Below are 20937 nucleotides of genomic sequence, written 5' to 3'. Positions count from 1 at the left end.
ACCAAACACCTCTGTGTTTACTCTGTTGAACTTTCCGATGCGGTCGGTGGAGCAAAAAATGGCGGTGCAAACTGATATTGAGGCCAATCAGTACACTCTGAAGTCATGTGTGGAAACCATGACTGCGGTCACAAACTTGTCGCACCGGCTGCAGAGCAGGACAAATGAGGTGCAACAGTTAAACTCCCAGCTGGCTCTGCTCCAACGCATGTATAAGGATGTGCGAGCAGAGATAAGTGTGCTAAAGGCGGAAAACAAGGAGTTGAAGCGGAAGGCCACCGTGATGTTCCGATTTGGAGGGCCGCCATATGCTGTAGTGGAGGAGCAGGGTGGAGTGATCGTGCCCAGTGGAACGGGAAACACGGAGGCAACACCGTCAAGGGCCGCCCAGGACGGAGGCAAGAAGAAAAGACTGGCAGCAGAGTAGAGAAGAAAAAATCCCGCCTGTGAATGTAGTTGTTTGTTTGTATTTTGTTTTGTTTTTTTTTTTGTTTTGTTTTTTTTTTTTTTGTGTAAAATTGTGATCGGGGTTGATCCCTGAGATGAATAAAATATGGTTTGGTGTGCAAAGCTAGATGGTATGAATGGAATTGGAAAAAGATTAAAAATAAGGTGAAAGAAAAATAAAGAAAGAAATAATACAAATATATTTGAAATCAAAAATGAAAGATGAGGGAAATAAGGAAAGTGGTTTGGAGAAAATAAATAAATAAAAATAATGGAGTTTGAAATCAAACGGAGGAGAGATTATTGGATATAATAAGAATAATAATAATAATAAAAAAAGAAAAAGTTAGACCACTTGTTAGGAACCTTGCAGCATGCGAAACAATGGGTTCTGCCACCTGTATTTGTACGGATAAGACATGAGTTCACTGATTGGTCTTCCAGTGAGGCATTGGAGCTTTTGAATTGCTTTGCCAGTTGCAGATAGCAAAACTTCATCACCTCCGGGATGAGCATCCATGAATGGAGGGACAGCATACACCTTGCCAGCTATAAGGAGCCAGCAATCTTTGGTTTGGTTGTGCTTAGCGACCGCGTCAAACAGGTGAACTTGCGGATCTGAAAGTCGGGCGGCGGTCGGCTTGGAGAATAACGAGGTCGGCGGTCGGCTTGGAGAATAACGAAGTCGATGCCGAAGAAGCCGAGGAGGTAGATGACGATGTGAGTGTTCTTCTTGCGGAGGGCACGGAGGCTTTGCTTTGGCGAGGTATGTGTAAAAAAAAATCTTAGCGGACGAGGTTGAGGTCCGGCGGACGGCTAAGGTGAGGTTGCCGCCCGCCGGTGAAACGAAAAATACTAGGTGCTAAACCAGCTCTGATACCATGTTAAAATTGAAGTATTATTGATTGATGTATGTTGATTCATATTCTGTCTATTACAAATGGTTCCTTATATAGATGTAGGTGTAGTGGATGGTGTGTAGTGGATGGTGATAGTGGTGTAGTGGGTTAGGTTTAGTGGAGTAGGTGAGGTGGTAGTGGTGGTAGGTGATGGTAAATTCTAACAGAGAGGAAGAGAACCGTGAGAGAGAGAGAAGGAGAGACAAAGCTTCTCTAAGAGAGAGAGAGCTCAATATTCATGGAGGTTTGAAGATAAATTGAAGAGAGAGGAAGAAGATCAACCATGGAAGCTTGGGAAATTGAAGAGAGCTAAGAGAAAGGCAAAGATTGAGCTAAGGTATAGAAATCTATCTTGAATCTTTAGGATTAATGCATCAATTTCATGAAATCATAATGATATTGGAAGATTTGAAACCCATTTGGCTTAGGGTTTTATGTATGTATTGAATTGAGCTCAATTTAAGAAATTAGAACTTGGGTCCTATGAATTTGTTTATGATTGGAGCTTAACCTTATGAATACCATATGAAATGAAATCTAGATTGTCCATAGAACAAGATTATGCAAGAATCAAGTGTGTTTGTGGGTTGTGTTTGGAGAACTTTAAAGATTATGAAAGATAAAGCATTGATCTTGAATTTGAGGCAAAGATTGATCTGTTTGAAATGGAATTACACTTGAATGATGTTAGTTTATCATGTTGTGGGGTAATTTTACATGTTTTTGGGTGATTAGAGTTGAAACCAAGCTTAGAAATGGAAAGAACAAGTATTAGAGCCAACAAACATTTTCGGATAGCAGAATTTGCCCAGAGCCGCAGGTGCGGCGGGGCTTCCCGCACGTGGGGCAGTCCATTCCAGCACCCAAAAATGATTCTGAAATAAAAGCACCTTGTCCCGCACGTGCGGCTCAATCCTCGCATGTGCGGCCCTGTTTCCCGCAGGTGCGAGACAGCTCTGTTTCAGCCAACTTCAAATAAGCATATCTCTTGCATCCGGACTCCGTTTTAAGTGATTCTTGAGCCTAAATTCAAGCCTCGGAAGTCTAGTTTCCAATGGTAGTGGTCTCACTCCCAAATTCTAAGTACACAAATAGATATGCTCAAATTAGTGAATGTTGTTCACTTTCTATCCAACCATTTCATGCCATTTTCTCATCTAACCCAATCTCCTTTCATTTCTTCCTATCTTCCTTGACCTGAATTAGGATTCATTGAAGACCAATGAGTTTAGAACCAACATAACTAATTGATCAAAGAGAACAAGTAAGGGATCGGTTATATTCTCATATTATGCTTTGTGTATTGTGTTTGTAGGTCAAGACGAGGACATCGTCCCATTGCTACCGGAAGCCCATCACTGTGAGTAATATTAGTGTAACGATATGTTTTACTTACTTCTTGTGATCATGATTTATATATCGTAGTTTGTGAATGGCATATACTACTGTCATCGTGCTTTGATTGAATTAATGGATATGATTGAACGATGGCATTGATAAGGACTTAAGGTCGTTTTGTTCCTATTAATAAAAGTGGGCCCGAGGCCGTTATGATGTGAATTGTTTATGACTCACGGCCCTAAGGCCGAGGGAGATGGAGACATGCCGATGTTCCATCTACCCTATAATGATATGAATCATACATGACTAATGGCTCTAATGCCAAGGGAGATGGAGACATGCCGATGTTCCATCTTGCCTATATTGCTCTGGACAGTTGTCGTTGTGTTGGGCCTAAGGCCGTTTCGTATCATACATGGGCCCGAGGCCGTTCTGTATTACATGTGGGCCTGAGGCTATTTTGAAATATGGTCATGGATAAGACCTGTGTATGGTTTGATATATGTATATTTATATTCTCCAAGACTATACTCATTTAACTAACCTCCTTACATTACTATTATTCACTGAGCCTTGCTCACTCCATTTTTATATATATTTATGTAGGTGAGCCATTGGTGATCGACATTAGAGTTGTATTGAGGTCCACCTCTCTGTCAAGCCACCCGGGTTACGCCTCCGCGTCAAGGCTTTAATTTTGTATTGGAGAGTTATGTAATTCATTAGTCTTATGTAAGTGTGTGAGATCTATATAAATTCTGTGATTATATATGTAAATATGAAAGTGTATTTAAATGTTTAAATTAATCTAAGTCTTCATGTATGCACAAGTTCAATGGGCGTTATCCTTATGTTAGTATTTGCTTCCGCTTAAGGCCCCGTAGTTGAGTAAATATTCGTGAAATTTTGTTTTGAGGCCTATGTACAGGCCGGTCATGGACCAAACTTTTAGGGGCGAGTTTGGGTCGTAACACTTATCCGGAGGTTATAATACCGCGGCCTACACCCTCGCCCGGGGGTTATAATACCGTGGCCCATCGTTACAGAGATATCTGATGTAGACTCACTTATGATATAGTTTGTTTGGAACTCACCCCTCTCCCTTATATACATATAGTTATACATATATTTGTACATTCATCCATACATACATGCATTCATCCAGTCATTCATTCATGTTACTCATTTTCAAATGTATTATTTGTCACGAGATCTAACATCTATTTGAACAACATAACTCGGCGATAAAAACTCTCATTCCTTCTACCGTAGACAATAAAAATTTTGGGGCAATTATGGTAGCCAGAAAAAAATATATATTAGCTGATTAGGGTTAACTCAAACAAGGCCTACAATGGGTCTAGCCCAAACAAATATCACACCTCCCCATCTATATAAAGGGGGCATCCCAGAAGAGGGGGTAGGCCTCATCTCACTCTGCTCCACACAGCACACAAAGACTCTTCATTTTAATAAATTCATTCTTTTAATCAAATGACTAACTTTACTATCGGAGTGTCATCGGTAGGCAACCCCGGTTGGGTGGCACCGATCATGCTCATCATTGCAAATATACAAGGACAGAGTTCATTTCTTCGTTGGATCTCTACAATCCATGTGAAAGGATATTTCATGATCTCACAGACACGATCTCACACACAAAGAGAGAGACACACACACACACACACAGCGCAGCAAGACAAACCAATGAACTATAGCGGAACCAAAGAGAACCAGAGAGGGAGATAGATCGCGAATCAATCGTGATGCTGAAGCAGACTGAGAGAGGTGATGACGTGAGAGGTGACGACGACTGCTGAAGCGACAATGACGGCGGCTGAAAAGCGGCGACGACGGCTGAAAGAGGCGACGGTGCTAGGGTTCGCAAAGACTGATCGCAACCTTAGGTTTTCGAACACGGCTCTAATACCATGTAAGATTTTTGAATAAAGTCTGTATATTCAATTTGTTTGTTTACATTGTATAGCCCTAAATCCATGACTGAAAAAAAGAAATACAACAATCTTGCCTAATACGTGCCTAATTCCTAATATACACAATGCCATATATACACAACACAACAATCTTGCATTATACGTGCCTATTCCTAATATACACAATGCCATATATACACACAATGCCATATATACACAATATATTCTCACAGAATGATCATTGGAGGGATTGGTTTCACTTGTAATATCAGAATGGTATCAGAAAGCAAAGACACTAGGGCAAGGATTGGCACTCCCAAGAGAAGATGAGAAAGGAGAAAGAAGAATGTGAGCACAAGAGACAGGTTCCATTGCCAGGCACAATTAATATAATGAGAATTTTGGTGTTTACCTGGGACATAATGATGGTGGCTAATGTAAGCAGATGGATTGCATCTTCTGCAGAGAAATTCACAAAAGACCTTGGCTATCGCCGCAACCACCTGAGTCAATAAAATGAACACATCAACTATAGGAAACATATCAATCAAACTGAAACAAGAATAAATGAATTTTGCAAAGAAAATCAAGGACACGAATGTAACTAAAAGATAGATGATAGCCTCTGAAATTGCACCTGAATGTGCAAATCAAGTTAAGGAACCATCCTAAATTTGCTAAGTCAAGCAAATGAAAATTGTCAACATGCCAACCACATATAACATCTGAGATAAATTTATTGAGGCACTGACCTGGATAGAAACCCTGAACGTTGTTTCCATATAGAAGCTCCAAAAACTAATTTTAAAAAAAGTTTGCATATCTATGAAAGTCCTCTTTACTACTATTATTTCTCAAAGTATCTCTCTCCCCCTTATTGAATCTAACATGGGTATGTCAAATTTTGTTCAACATGAAATCCAAATGGGCTCTAACATGTGTCTGATTATTTTTATTAATTTAGATATCACCCTTTATTTTTAGATGTTTCAAATGTTACACTATAACCACTTCCCTTATTTAGTGTCTTTCTTTAGCATCATGTAGAACAAACGTGCACAACAATTTATCTGGACCAAACCAAAATTGAAAACCCCAAAATGTTGTTGCAGCCAGTGAAGTCAGCGCAACAAAGATTTTATTTTATTTTATTTTTATCAGCAAAAGAAAAAAACTATATTGATGAAGCAAAAGCATACAAATACTACAACCAACATCAATAAGGGGAGGCAAAGTGCAAAGAGTATCAAAGCAAAGCATAACCATCCCAACTATGTTGGCACCGAAATGCAAGCCCAATCATTTTCTAGCACTATACCAAGTTGGTGAGAAGCCAACCCACAAAAAACAAAGGCCAAAGGAAAAAGAAAAAAAAAAAAAACAAAAGTGAGACTCAGCCAAACCCAACAACAATGACAAAACAAAACAGGCCCTATCCTAATAAGCTTCCCTTCCTATGCAAAGACAGCCATACTTCATCCCAACCTCAGCAGCAAACCAAGGAAACATTACTTAGGACACCTACTAATCATGAAAAAACACACCATTAGCATTATAATACTGAAATTGAAGAAGGTGACACTAGGCAGAATATAATTTCCCAACCAGTAATACAACAAACTACTAATGGGACAACACTCAGAAAGAACTTACTGTGAGGTGTACATTAGAAATAACTAAAATAGAACACCCACATGATGATGATAGTATCAAGATGCAAGACAGACAAAAATATGCTTCCTCAACAAAAAACTAAATAGCCATCAGTTAAAATAGCAGCTGCATTATCAACTTACCTATCAGGAAAAAAGATGGATAATTACAGCTCCAAAACAATGACAACAGAAATTAGTTTTTGATCAGCAAAGCGTAAATATCGTTTTCCTGGCACTGTCAGATGAATATACTTAAACTAGTATGGCAGTTAGACTTTGCTGAGGGGAAGTGGAGATATTTCATTCTCTGTTTCAGGTCTCTACTTGTAAAGGGGGAGGGAAGACAACAGGAATTGATATGTGACTCAAAAATGCTCTAAAAATGTTGCAGCTCTCTAAGTCAATATTAAATTGAGGAACCACTAATATCAGCTAGGAGAAAAGGTGCAAAAATGAGGAAGGCAGCTGTGTTGGGCAAGACTTCATGGGATAATGGTGAACATGAAGCATGTTTTGTTTTTGAAACTGCCCCGCAAGTAAAGATCCAGACTAGCAAATTTTTCACTTGCACCAAAATTTGCTCTCAACATCAGATGTTTTCTGCCATATGAAGTGGATAAAGTAAAATATGTTCACGTTAGTAACACTGGAGGACTCTAAGAGAGGTTGCAAAAGGATCAGAAGATCAGCTTGCAAAAGGATCCTAGACAAAAGAAGAATAAGTGTACAGAAAAAGACTGGAACTAGCAGAGAGGGCTCAAAATCTACAAAAGAGGAAGGGTGCAGAGTTGAGGAAATCAAATAATTCCTTTGGAGGCAGTACCATTCGAACATATTGGCAGTTGAAGGAAACATGATTTCTCGGAAGACGCATATTAGTCGTGGTGATTGAAACTATTGCATGCATTATTTTCTGATGTTTGGTAGCATAACAAGTACGGAAAAAGAGTGAGCAACTTAGGCACTCCTCATTCTTGAATTGATGGCTGCAAGTGAAAGGGTATTTGGAAAAATGATTCTAGCCAGTGCTAATTTAGCTGTCGTTGATGGAATTGCTGCATCAACAAGCTAGTTCTTCTAGTGAGCTAGCAATGTCTAGTGCTTTAAATTAGAGGAGTGGAATGGAATCACAGAGAACCACAAATACAGCTTCCACCAAACATTTCAAATATCTCAATTCCTTTTGACAATCCTTGTGACACAAGGAAAGTGGCTAGAAGAAAGCAGAGCTTTATCCAACTCCTAAGCACATTATTTCAAATTCAATACAGATGCTGATGCTTATGCTGATCAGCATCATAAATGTTGCAAGTGTTGGTGATGACTAATAGGGACTTTAAGGGAAATGTGGTGGTAAAGCTGCAAGAAACCAAATAACTTTTTAGACCATCCCCTGGTGGAGCCAAGGCAATACTAACAGGCTGCTTGTTGCAGTCATGGCTCGCCCACGCAGCCTCTGCCAAGTGGCACTCCAAGTCTTGGTAACATCATGGTAACCTAGGATGGGAGCAGGCTATGTTACTTGGAACGTGGATCATTCCAGTTCATGGAACGGGAATGGGAATGCAATACGCTACATCCTTTAAATTGTGGTACAATAGGGGTAGACATCTAGTAAAATATAGGTTTTTTTCCCCCTAATTGATCATGTAGCAACATTATGGTCCATTTTTGACGTTTTGTCATATCAAAACTTCACTCGTCTCAGATTTTAGTTCATTAAATTTGATAAAAGAAAATATATTGGAAAAAAAAAAATTTTGGGATCGCCATGAATTGCTAAATTTATCATTTTGGAATGAAAGTGCAGCATGTAATCGGAATGTGCGTTCCAAAACGTAAATTGTTAAGGTATCAGTGTTTTTATGGCAACACTAGAACGGCGACTAGGGACTCAGCTAAGCATTATTGGTGGATATACGACTTGGAGGCTGGACCTACAAAGGGTAGAAAGCCAGAGTAGAAGAAAAACAAAAGCAATCAAAGCATAGAATCGAAGATCAAAGCCCTAAAGAGATCACATGCAAAAGAGAAAAGAAAGTGTGATGAGCGAAAATCTTATGCATTTATCTCCAATTCTGCATCCTTTTTAACTTAATTCCTTCTTTATAATATGAAAATAGCTTGATTAACATGGATTAACATTGTGAAATTAATAGAATTGATGGTTAATTTATGGGTCTATTATAGAATTCCTCTATGTGCTTCATAGCCCAGTATTCTTTCAGCCCAAAACCCTAACTTGTTGACTCCTAATCAACCCAGCACCCAAAACCCTAACTTGTTGACTCCTAATCAACCCCAGCACCCATTTCCCTAGAATTTGGGCTTTAATTCCACAATAAAACCCCTAAAAATAGCCATTGTTCAGAGAATTCTAACAACATGCGCTAAAAATCTGGCAACCTCTCCCTTTGAAAATCAAGCCAATTCTCACCCGTTTTATGTCTATAGATAGATAGATAGAAAGATAGATTATACAATTAAATGTAAGTATTCTTTCACAAATAGGAACTCAATTTTACCGCTGTCTACAGTCGAAGAGAAAGAGACCCTCATCACTTGATCGAAGATAGGACAAAGAAAAAACATAAAGTACATACCTTTAGACTCTGACTTAAATTATGAAAAATTAGGGCTTTAGGTTTTTACCTTCCATGCACGCTTGAAGAAATCAGCCAACATTTCCATCGCAAGAAGGGAAACAACAGTAAAAGAAAAAAAATTAGAAAGTACAAGACTCTTGAAGAAAAATTGCAGCTTTTACCAATCTAAGCAAAAGATGGGAAGGCAGAAGGGTAGCCCAGGTCAGAACTGAAAAGGAAAACATATAAAGAAGTAGAAAAAGAAAAGGTAGTCCGAAAAAAAGCCTCCCACAGAAAGTAACGGCCGTTATCCTCTGTATCGATATTACGAGAAACTGACTAGCTATTAATTTGAATTGGATTCTGATAATCTCCGTCTTTATTTCAATATGAATTGAACCATTCCCACGTACACAAGTGTATGGCCTAGACAAAGGTCCCATCTTCCTAATCATCTCTAAAGCGGGGCAAAATTTCCCAACCCGATTGTATTCGATCAAATCCAATTCTAATAAAATAGGTTTGGAAGAACATTGATAAAGTAAGATAGTATAGGGTAGATAGGTCAAAATTGTCAGGGGTAGGGTAAAGTACGAAATTGTATCACTAAAGGAGTTGACTTTAAAATCAAGAATTCACGCGTAAAACCCCAAAATCCCTGATCTATTGCCATCCCTTAATATTCACAACTCTGGCCAACATTAAAGTATATAAAACAATGTCAAAAAAGTAATCTCAGTTCCTTTCTTTGATGATAGATTCTTGAATGATCATGTTGGCAAGCTAAGCTCAAGAGCATAGTAACAGTTTGGTTCTTTTGCAACGGCTGAAAAAATAATTCTAGTTTTCATTACATCAATGCAAAATTAATTCTTAAGTGAGACAATTACATTGAGATATAGTGCTTTATTTTGATATACTATAACAAGCTACTACTATATTGATGAGTATGCTAAATTTATCAGGAATGGAAAAATTAATTCACATTAAACTATATTTAACTAAGCAAACATTTCAGAATTATCTTTAATACTAGCTGTGGCTTCTGTATCTCCAACAATCAATTGATGACAAAAACCCTAAAGCGGTTTGTGCGTATACCATGCTAGCTGAATGCACTTTAACCTAACTTTATTTTTCATATGAAGATAATATATCATGAAAAGGATCACATGGAACATGATATAATTACTTTACCTCCACAAAGAGCTGTCGCTTAGAGCAAAGTGGCACCTTCCTAACAGCTTAAGTTTTGGGACCAGTGGTCTGGTCTAGAACTGGTCTCACCCCGTGTCATCTTCCTCTTAGTTGATGCCATTTAAGTCATTTCAGCCCGTTTTAGTAACCTGGACAGATTCTTGACATAATCTCTATCACAGCTGAAACTTACTACCGAAAATGGTAATTTATGTATTTTCTTTATCAAGGCAGCTATCTTTTTCAAATTTTTTACCTGACCATGACACTTCCATAGAAGTTGTCATCGGCACTCTCTGGCATGTGAGAAGTAATATAAATAGTAATCACAATAAGCACAGTACTGCGATCTTCAAAGCATGGAAAATCCCAACACGACATACTTCTTCTCTCAACTACCACTCTCTCAATCACTAGAATTGCCTCTCCTCAGACCCAATCCACCTCAAAACTCCTACACCAGATAACATGTTCCAGCACTACCCTACAAAGACTACTAACTCATCTACATAATTCAATTCAAAACAACTGATTGGTTATGGTAATCGAAAGAAACTATAGGAATAAAAAGTTGGTTATAAAATGCTATGATGCTGCTATAAAGAGAAATTGCAAATTATGAATTATTCAAAAGTACCATTCCATTTCAAAATTTAAAAGTTGGTTATAAAATGCTTTTCTTCAATAGGAAACTTTGTGATGCACCCGCGTATCCAAAGAAAACCACCACAAATGACATTGGAAACTGCAGAATGAAATCCAAAAGAACCCCCTCCAGGGGATTATGATTATATATCCTCATAGAATTTGATAGTAACAAAATTATAAATAAATAATCTTGAACTATTACAGGTATGTGAAGGCACCATCCAAATAAATCTCTCAACAAATTTTAAATACCCAACAAACACAACAGCTTATAGAGACAAACAGAGTCACATACAAACAAGAACAGAATTTCAAAACTAAAAAATTTCACACATACCCAAATAAGATTGAACAATTTGATTCAAAAGCAGTAATCAATAAAAAAATTTAAAATAAAATAAAATTTAATCTATGAGACTCAATTGGGTGATTAAACAAAGATGGTTTCAAAGTTCAACAAAACCCAGAAACAATATTACTGTTTAGAACAAAGCCCTAAACTCGATTGTGGTCAAATTGATACGAGAAATTGACAAAGAGTCGAATGGAAGAGTTTTGGGTAACTTGCGGTGGCGGTGGCGACGCCGGAAGTTCGTATTCGCCGGAAAAGTCATCTCGGAGGATCCGATGATCTTGTCCGAGATATCAACGACTAGAATTTCATTCTGCCTTACGTACCTAAGCCCTTTGTAAGAACAAAGCCCATGGGCTCTCCTTTTGGACTTTTTTCAGGCCCAGGTTAAACCTTTACAACTGGCCTGGCCTATTGGGTTTTGGATTAAAAGTCTAATCCAAACGCCAACTCATATGCCTATCCTAAGGCCCATACATTTTCACAAAACTAAAAATACATATAATTTAATAACATAATTTTAATAGATGTAATTTTATATTTTAATAAATAAAGTTAATTTTTGTTATTTTTTATGATTTAACATACAATTTTAATGGTTGTGATGCACTAATTTTGTATTATTTTGTAAATGATTTTTTAATTTAACAGAAGGAGCTTTAATTAAAAGCCCAATTACCCCAATATGGGTCAAGCCTATCCCAAAGTACACAAACCCATGTTTTTCAGTCCATGGGTAGGTCTTCAACTTTAAAAATGTATAATAGGCCTGAGCCCAATAGGTGGCCTGGCCCAAGCCCGACCGATTGACTAATCAAAACCTATGGGTCTGGCCCATCATTGACCCATAAAATTTTCATTGGCAAAATTACAAGTGGAGTTTATATTTTGGTTCAAGTGAAGTCACAGTTTTCTTTTTGCACCAAAACATGAGATTACTTGCACGCTTATATTTTGCAGTTATTTTCTCCTTTTTATGCTTATTTGCAAAAATAAAAATAAAACAAAAATAAAGTAACGCTATGTTGCTTTTTTCTTATATATCATATATAAAAAAATAAAAATATATAAAGAGAAAAAGAAAAAGGAGAGAAAGTGTCCTCAAATGTGTGCCAAAGACAAATAGCTTCTAAAAAAGGGCATGGGCTTTTTGAGTTGGATGGGATATGAAACCAATTCATTAAGACCAATAGTCAATAAAGAAAGACTTATCAATAATACTTTCATACCTAACATCCTAAGTCCCCCAACATTATCAATTACGATAATATAAACATGCTTGTTTGTTTAATATAATTTCCACACAACCCCACTTTCTTGTGTAGTTTGAATGGGTGACCAAATGTAATTAGAAGCATAATAAAATTGCCCTCGGAAACCTAGCAAGTAGACTCGTGTTCTAAACCATTAGATATTTTGTTAATTGAAATGATAAACAAATCTATAAAGTATGATTAGATTGTTCGCTTTGTCTATTAAGAAGTTAAAGAATGATCAAATCACTTGCTAAAGCTTTGAGAATTTTTGTTTAGGTTAAAAGGCCTTTAAACATCTCACCAATGTTTAATAAAATCAATTTTGGTTTATGGACACCGTGTCACGTGCAATAATAGAAAGACGTATAACAAACTAAAACTGTATTGAGTGTACAAGTGTTGATCAGTCATGTTTTGTTAGGTAAGTTGGTAGCTCTTTAATTTAAGAAAGATTAAAAATGATAGTTTAACATATTCATTGTTAGGTATGTTATGTGTTTTCTCAAATTTATATGGTTATTAATATTTTTACGTGTATTTAAATTAAGTTAGACCTTGAAATTTATTATGAACACAATGTATATTATTTTTGTTAATATTTATGTAGAAATGCTACTCACTGCAAAAATTCAAGTCATGCATTAATTTGTGTTTAGCATTGACGGGTGAGTGGGACTTACCATGCGCAAGCCAACCAATACTGAAAATATCATGAAAATTATTATGAAAAATTTTTCACCGTTAGATTATACATGTAAGAAAACACCACACACTAATTAAGAGATGAAAAATCTTCATGAAACATTTCATGATATTTTTTTTCATGATTCCTAATATTATTCAAAATGATTTTCCAAATCTAGGTGCTATACTATTAGTGTTACCAACTTTGTGTTACCAACTTTTTAGTTAATGTTTTATCAAATACCTATTAAAACTTTGTTGCGTCTCATTATTCTATTTCCACTGCCAAACCTATACCTAACTATGATTTGGTTGCTTTCATTTCCACTTTTATGACACATAGTTTTGATTTTAATTTTTTGAATTTAATTGGATTTTTTTTTTTATTTAGTAAATTTTTAAATATTTCAAGCATTTTTTTTACTTTTTAGACACACGTAACCTAAAAATACCTAATAGGCAATAAATTTGAAAAAAATATTTTTAAAAAATTGATAAATACACAAGAATACAAAAATATACTGAATTTTATATATATTGAATTTTAAAAAAATCATAAATATTATAATTTTTAATTGTATTTATATTAAATGTATCTAAAAAGTTAAAATATTACTTAAAATATTACAAAAAAAACAAAAAATTAAAAAAAAAACAAAAAATTAAAAATTAAATTTTAAAAAAATTAAATTCAAAAAATTGAAATCAAACATAATTCAAAAATAAAAGGGGTCACAATCTCAATAATTTATGTTAGTTTACCAAATTTAAGAGGTGATTTAAGAAAAATAGGAAAACAAACTTTCTTATTCTAAAGCAATACGAAACAAACAATAACTCGTTTTGGTTTTGATTCCTCAGCATGTAGGAGTGATAAAAGAACCAAATTGGTCGAGTTCAATTCGTGTTTGGTTTGTTAAAAGATTGTTTGAGTTTGATTTGTTAAATAAATGAGTCAAACTTAAACACATTTTAGAACTTGTTAAGATTTTTTAATTAAATTTCAATAATCAATTGGTCATTCACCTCGGTTTAATAGATCTAAAATTATATAAAATATCAAACTACACAAATTCGGCTCAATAAAAATTTGTTTGAGATCGGATCAAAAATTTAACAAATTAAATTTAAACAAATTTTGAAACTCCTTAAAATTAACAAATCACACTTAAACAATCAACTATTTAGCTCATTTAATTTGCTTATTACGAAGTGAGTTCACCATAACTAGGTAGAATAGACATTATTATTATATTTTATTTTATTAGATTTGGGGGTAAGACAGAGAGAGCGACATTTTTGTATCCACACCATGGCATAAACTTGTCTTATAGTCAAGAGTGTTCAATTCTCTCTATAACTCAAATCACTTTCAATAATTTTATATATATATATAATGAAAAATGTTTGGGGGCCCTAATTCTGTGGCTCAAATGTGGCTCAAATGGCCAAAACGACGTCGTTTTGGCCATTTTGATGTTGTTTTGTACTCAAAACGACGTCGTTTTGGCCATTTGAGCCACATTTGAGCCACAAAATTTGGGCCCTCTACCATTGCTGATATATAATATAGTATTTTGAAAAATTGAATGTTGTAATAATACCACGCATTTGCCAAATGTACATAAAAAAATAATAATTTAAAATTATGAAATCCTCGCATTTTTTTAAATTTTTTAGAACATCTTCAACGTTTTATTCTTTTTTATTTATTAAATTTGAGTAAAAAAATTATCTAATATTGCACATTTTAACCAAAAAAAAATTAAATTTTCATCAAAGCACTAGTCGATCAAAAAGACAACCGAACGGATGTTCAGCCGGTCATACGGTTTGATGTAAAAGTAAAATGACTACAATTTGAAGGACAATTTTGTAAGGAAGAAATTATTCAGGAAAACGTCCGTTTTAACGGTCACTTATAAATTTAATAAAATGCTCTAGGCATTTTCAATTTGATAAAAAGCTTAAGACATCCTCAAATATTAATTTGATGTTATAATTGGAGTACAAAAATTAAAATTTTTTTGTTAAATTTAAATTTAATATATATATATATATATATAATCTTACATAATTTTTTTAAGTGAGGTTTGCTTGGAATCCATCCCCTCTTGACTAGGGAGTTCGAAATGGAATCTATATCACCAAAGCAATATTGATTGTTGTCAAGCCAAGGTACAATTATCCAGAGAATGATCTACTTTCAGCCAAAGGCATGGCTTGTCAAAGTAAAGATGTTCTTGCGAAAAGCATCTCTAACGTTTTTTTTATTATTATTTATTAAATTTAAGTAAAAATTTAAACAAAAATTTTATTTAATATCGCGTGCTTTAGTAAAAAAAATTAAATTTTTATCAAAATATTAGTCGACCGGAAAGACGTCCGGACAGATGTCTAGCCGATCAACTAGTTGGTGTAATTTGACTACAACCTGCAAGATAATTTTTTAAGAACGAGGCTGTCTGAGAGAACGTCCAGAAGGACATCCGACCCAATAATTACTTACAAATTTAATAAAATGCTCACATCCTCAATTTGATGAAAATTTTAAAACATCGTTAATTTGATATTGTTTGATGTTATGGTTGGAGCACTAAAACTAATTTTTTTTCATCAAATTTAAATTTGATAAAAAAAAATGTTGGAAATACTCTAATATGTTATATAAGCACTATGGTAAATTTATTTTTGAATTATAAATTTAAATTGCTTAATTTTTTTCTTTTTTTTATTTTTATTTTTTCATCTCAAATCCATACTTATGATATGGAGTATTATTAAATAATCTCTCTAAGTAGAGATTGCGGTGACCGACATTATTTAGCATACAAGGAAAAATGTTTTTTTTTTTATAGTAATTTTTTAATAAAATTATGATAATTTTTTTAAAATGTCATTTTGAACATTTTCAAAATAATTTAATTTTTTTTGAAAAAATTAGTCTAAAGTCTCTCTCCTATTTTTAATAATAAAAGAGATCCACAATATTATTTTATGATGTCTAAGGTTCCTCAACTCCACACTCATGTATCACAGAGAAATCTAGTGTCGCAAATCAAATCTCATTTCTCTCTCTCTCGCACACTCTAAACTCTCTCTCTCTCTCTTGATGACTGTTTAGCCTTCTCATTGCTTCTTTCATTTGATGAGAACAATGAGAATAAGGCCAAGTTTGGCAACCCAAAAATAATCTATCTTTTTATCTTTTTTTCTATCACATCACCTCTCTATCAAATTAAAAGAGAAAGCATTGCGAAGTTCCTGGAACGACTCTCTATCAAATTAAAAATTAAAACAGGTGATTGTTACTCATAAAAACTCTCTGATCAATTAGTGCATCAGAATGAATAGCATATTATATAAAGGACAATTAATTCTGGGGACATGAATTTAGCAAAGAAGGTATTTGATGAAATGCTAATGAGATAATTTTTGTCCAGAGAAATTTGGTGTGGGTGGTGTGTAAAATTTCTATGTGGTGTGTCCAGAGAAATTTGGAATTTTCTCTGTGATTTGTCCAGAAAAATTTGGCATCACAGAGAAAATTTTCTCTATGATGTGTCTAGAGAAATTTGAAATTTTCTCTGTGATTTGTCTAAAAAAATTCTCTAAATCGAATTTTCTCTCGGTCAATGTTGATAAACCTTAAACATTATGAAAATGTTAATTGTCTTTATGCTATAAAATCTTGATACTAAAGACCTTAAAAAAAATCCCCTCTTTTTTAATTTTACTTTTTTAATTCAATTAATTGAATAGAATTCAAATACATGAAAAATTTTAAATTAAAAAAAAAATCACCAAAAAAAAGTTTAAATCTAACCACCAACTTATTTTAGATACGACTTATTTTTTAACTTTTTACTTATTACGAAATAAATTATAAAAAAATGAAAATTTAATATAACTTAAATAAGTTAATAAATTAAAAAATATATATGTATTTTTTTTTATCTAAAACAGACCTAAGAGCCAAATCAAATCAAAATAAAAAATCACCATGCAAAAGTTCCAGAAAAGAAGAGGCAACTAGCGAGCAAGGATTCTCTCCTTACCTTCTCTACTTCACTCTCTCTTTGTAATAGTCAAGATTCATCTTAAAAAAATCTAACGGATCAGATCAATTTATTAAAAAAAAATAAAAATTTAAATATTTAATTTTTTTGGAATGATCTACACCATTGAATTCTCTTAAAATGAATTTTGACCATTGCAAGGAAGAAGTGAAGTAGAGAAGATAAGGAGAGGATCCTTGCTCACAACTAGCATACGCAGCATTAGGGTTCTCAAAATGAGGGACCCATACTTGGTTTTTTATATTTATTTAGCAAACGTAATTGAGACCACCACTTTTTCCCACCCCACCACCCCCACACATGCGTCAAGGTTGGTTATTGAAAGGAAAAAAAAAAAAAAAAATCACCGCCAATCAGACCCCACTAGGGTCTTGGGGGTCACCCCGTGGGGATCTGAAACATTTTTGTTTATTTAGGCTCAATTTAAAAATTTGGCTAGAAGTGAAAAGTCTAATTTATTTTAAATTATATTATTTTTTTATATATATATTTTCATAAAAAATTTAAAAATCAATTTTTAACTAACTTTCCAAAATAACCTTTATTAGAGACAGCAAATGATCAAAATAAATAAAAATTATCACACGAGTCAAAAAATTCACGTTACTATGAACTTGATTAGAAATTAATTATTTTAGGTAATTTTTTTAATTTTTTACAAAAGAATATATAAAAAAAAATTAAAAAGAATAATGTGATAATTTAATTTATTTTTTCGACAATTTTAATTAAAAAAATACACTCACACAATCCCTATACATGTACTCATCAAAAGAGTTTTGTCATTTTTATCAACCTTTTATTTTGACGACCATGTAATTATCAAGTCTTTTTTGATACATTATGATAATGAAATTTTTGAAAGAGTTCATTTGGAAAGTAAACATCTTAATTAGTTTTTAACTTTTAAAAAAATTAGGGAGTGATGGTATAATTTATAATGATTTTTTATTATGTTAACTAAGTGCCAAACACCCTCTTAATATGGGAAATAATTAGTATTTTGATGGGTAAATTATAATAATCACAAAATAATTACATTATAAATAAAAATGTTATTTGATATAACTTTTACACAAAAACAAGTTTACATTAAGCACTAACATATAGTGGGTGTTTAGGAAATGAGTTTTTATATAAGTTTTTTTAGTTGTAGGATTTTATTGGAGAAAAAAATTTTAGGGTTCGTTTGGTTTGTATTTCTGAAAAAATTTTGAGAAATTTTTTCTATAAATAAGTTTTTAAAAGTAATCAAACCAAACAAATTTTTCTAAAAAAATTTCTCAAAACTTGTAAATCAAACAAGTTTTCCAAACAAATCTCTCTCTCACACACATCAAATCAATCACTTTTTCCAAAACTCTCTCTCAAAATAATTTTCCAAAACATCTTTTGAAAAAAACCAAACCAAACAACTTTTCGTACTTTTTATTTTTAAAACACATCTCTCAAACACAAACCAAACATACCCTTAGTGTTTGAAAAGATAGTTGAGTTTTTTTATGGTTATATGTGATATTTTGTTTGGATTTATTTTTTTTTATTTTGTAAAAAAATTATCTTTTAGTAAAAAAAAAAAAAACCACCACACAAACTTCCCAAACATCACCTACCATGGCCCCGTTTGGTAGAGCTGTGGGAAAGTGATTATAATTTATAACCTAACAGCTTATAGCTTATAGCTATAAACATAAGGGGCTTGTTTGGTTTGTTTTTGAGAGAGTTATTTTTGAAAAAAAATTTAAAGAGAGAGTTTAGAAATTTTTTTGATTTTTTTGATTATATATTTTGGGAGAGTTGTTTTTTTGGGAGTTTGAAATGATTTGATATTTTGGAAAATTTTGAATAGATGTGTGTGAGATAAAAAGTGATTGAGAATGAGAGAGGAGAGAGAAAAAGTGATTGATTGATGTGTAAGAGAGAGAAAGTGATTTTGAAAATTTTTTGAGAAAACTCAAACCAAACAATTTTTTAATTTTTTTTTTCTAAAACTCATCTCCCAAATACAAACCAAACATACCCAAGCTGATTTTTGACTTATAAATTAAGTTTTTCCTCCCCCACTCAAAAAATAAGTTGATTTTTGACTTTTAAAAAACTATAAGCTATATTGTTAAACTGAATTAATCACATCAAAATAGTTTAAATTAAGCGAAAAATTAAAATAAATTAAAAATAAGTTTTACCAAACAGAACGTATACACGCATCAGACTTATTCTAACATATGAAAATGTAATTATTTTTTTCAAGGATACTAAAATGCAATTTCTTCAATTTTAATTTTTTTTTGATTGGGTTATGGACTGATAAGATTGTGCCCATACCACAGCCCAGGTGTAGCTGCAGACTCTCCATCACAGCAGGTCTGACCACAATTTGGGAGCAACTGTCTTACTACTACCACCAAAGAGCTTTTGCTGACATTTCTATCCATTCCTTCCCAAATTAAAAATAATAAAAGATAATAAAATAAAATAAAAAGGTAAAAGGAAGCAAAAGTAGTTAAAAGAGAACCAAGGATAAGATAGCCAACTGAGCAGATCCTTGAACAGTATCCATACATTTTTTTGGATTTTTTTAATTTGACTTATCTTTATCTTTTAGTGATTTTTAAAATTATCTAATCAAGACAGATAAAAAACAGTAAATACAAAAATTTGATTCAAAATTGAAAAAAAAAATCAAAATGAAAGAAAAATAAAGAAAAAATTACTATTCAATGATAATTTCATAAAATTATTACATATTTATAAAAATAAATTAATTTTAATTATTAATATTTTTAAAATTTACTATTTATTTGTAATTAATTTGTAAAGACTGTCATTGATCTAAAAAGAATAAATTACCATTCAGTGATAATTTTATAAAATTATTATTATTTATGAAAAAATATTATTTTAATTATTAATACTTTTAAAATTTACAATTAATTTTTAAAGACTTACATTGATCTATAAAAAATTAAAAAATAAATTAAAATTAAAATTAAAATTTTGCTAAACAAAAAGGTACATGTAGTGCAGACCAATAATTATTTTTTTTAACAATGTATGGAGTTTTAAACCAAGTGTTCTAAAAAAGTTTTATTAGGTGAGATCCCCTAATTGATATGATGTTATAATTTTTTTTTTTATTATTACGTAAATAGAGCTCAATTTAAAACTTCACTTTTAAAGCTCTCTATCACACTAACGATCAATTTTTGTAAAAAATCATAAAACTTTAAAATTGAATAAATCAGACTTTAAAATCAAACACAAGATTCAACAATATTTGTCCTATTGTGACGTAAAATTGAGGTGTTTTGAAAAATGGTTAAAAGTTATTTTTTAATTTTTTTTAATTATTTATGAAAGAGGGAAGTGGGTTAAAAGTTAAAAAGTAACTTTTAACCCACTTCTCAAAATCGCCCATAAGAGTATCATAATAATAATAATAATTGGGAGACAAAAAGACAGACTTTTTTGATTAAAAAAAAAAACCATAGTCAAACTCTAATGAACACGTTAAACACCATTAGAAACACTAAAAAGGATTATTTTAAAAAGATGATTAAAAGTTAATTTTTTTATTTTTTTTAAATTAAAAAAATAAAAAGATGATATAATTTAAAATGAGTTAAAAATTGAAAGATGACTTTTAACTATCTTTCTAAGCCTCCGTTTGGGAAGTGGGTTGGCTTTTTGACTTTTTGACTTTTTTTTCTATTTTAGTCTGGGCTTAAAAGCTTGGTTTGGGAAAGACTTTTTGGTTTTTTGACTTTTTTGAGTTTTTTTGTCAGATAAGAATGTAATGATTATGGGTTGGATGTGATGTTTTGTTTGTTATGGCTAAAATAGCCTATTTTGTTTTTTGT

General features: G+C 32.8%; 1 protein-coding gene across 2 annotated transcripts in view; it reads right to left on the bottom strand.

Moving 5' to 3' along the window:
• LOC114288875 (uncharacterized) overlaps positions 1-11368 on the bottom strand; it is a 29676-nt gene extending 18308 nt beyond the window's left edge. The window contains exons 1-3 of one of the 2 annotated variants that reach the window (XM_082871975.1): positions 10315-11368; positions 8929-10207; positions 5034-5124 (exon numbers count right to left, since the gene is read on the bottom strand). In XM_082871975.1, the coding sequence (XP_082728101.1) occupies positions 5034-5124; positions 8929-8967 (130 nt within the window). In that variant the 5' untranslated portion in view covers positions 8968-10207; positions 10315-11368. Of the gene's footprint in view, positions 1-5033; positions 5125-8928 lie in introns of both variants that reach the window. The other variant, XM_028232496.2, reaches the window with a different exon arrangement.
• Between the last annotated feature and the right edge of the window lie 9569 nt (positions 11369-20937).

This window comes from Camellia sinensis, chromosome 1 (assembly GCF_055761805.1).
Source record: "Camellia sinensis isolate YWXY chromosome 1, ASM5576180v1, whole genome shotgun sequence".
Taxonomy (NCBI): Eukaryota; Viridiplantae; Streptophyta; class Magnoliopsida; order Ericales; family Theaceae; genus Camellia; species Camellia sinensis.
This window is presented reverse-complemented; position numbering and strand designations above follow the sequence as displayed.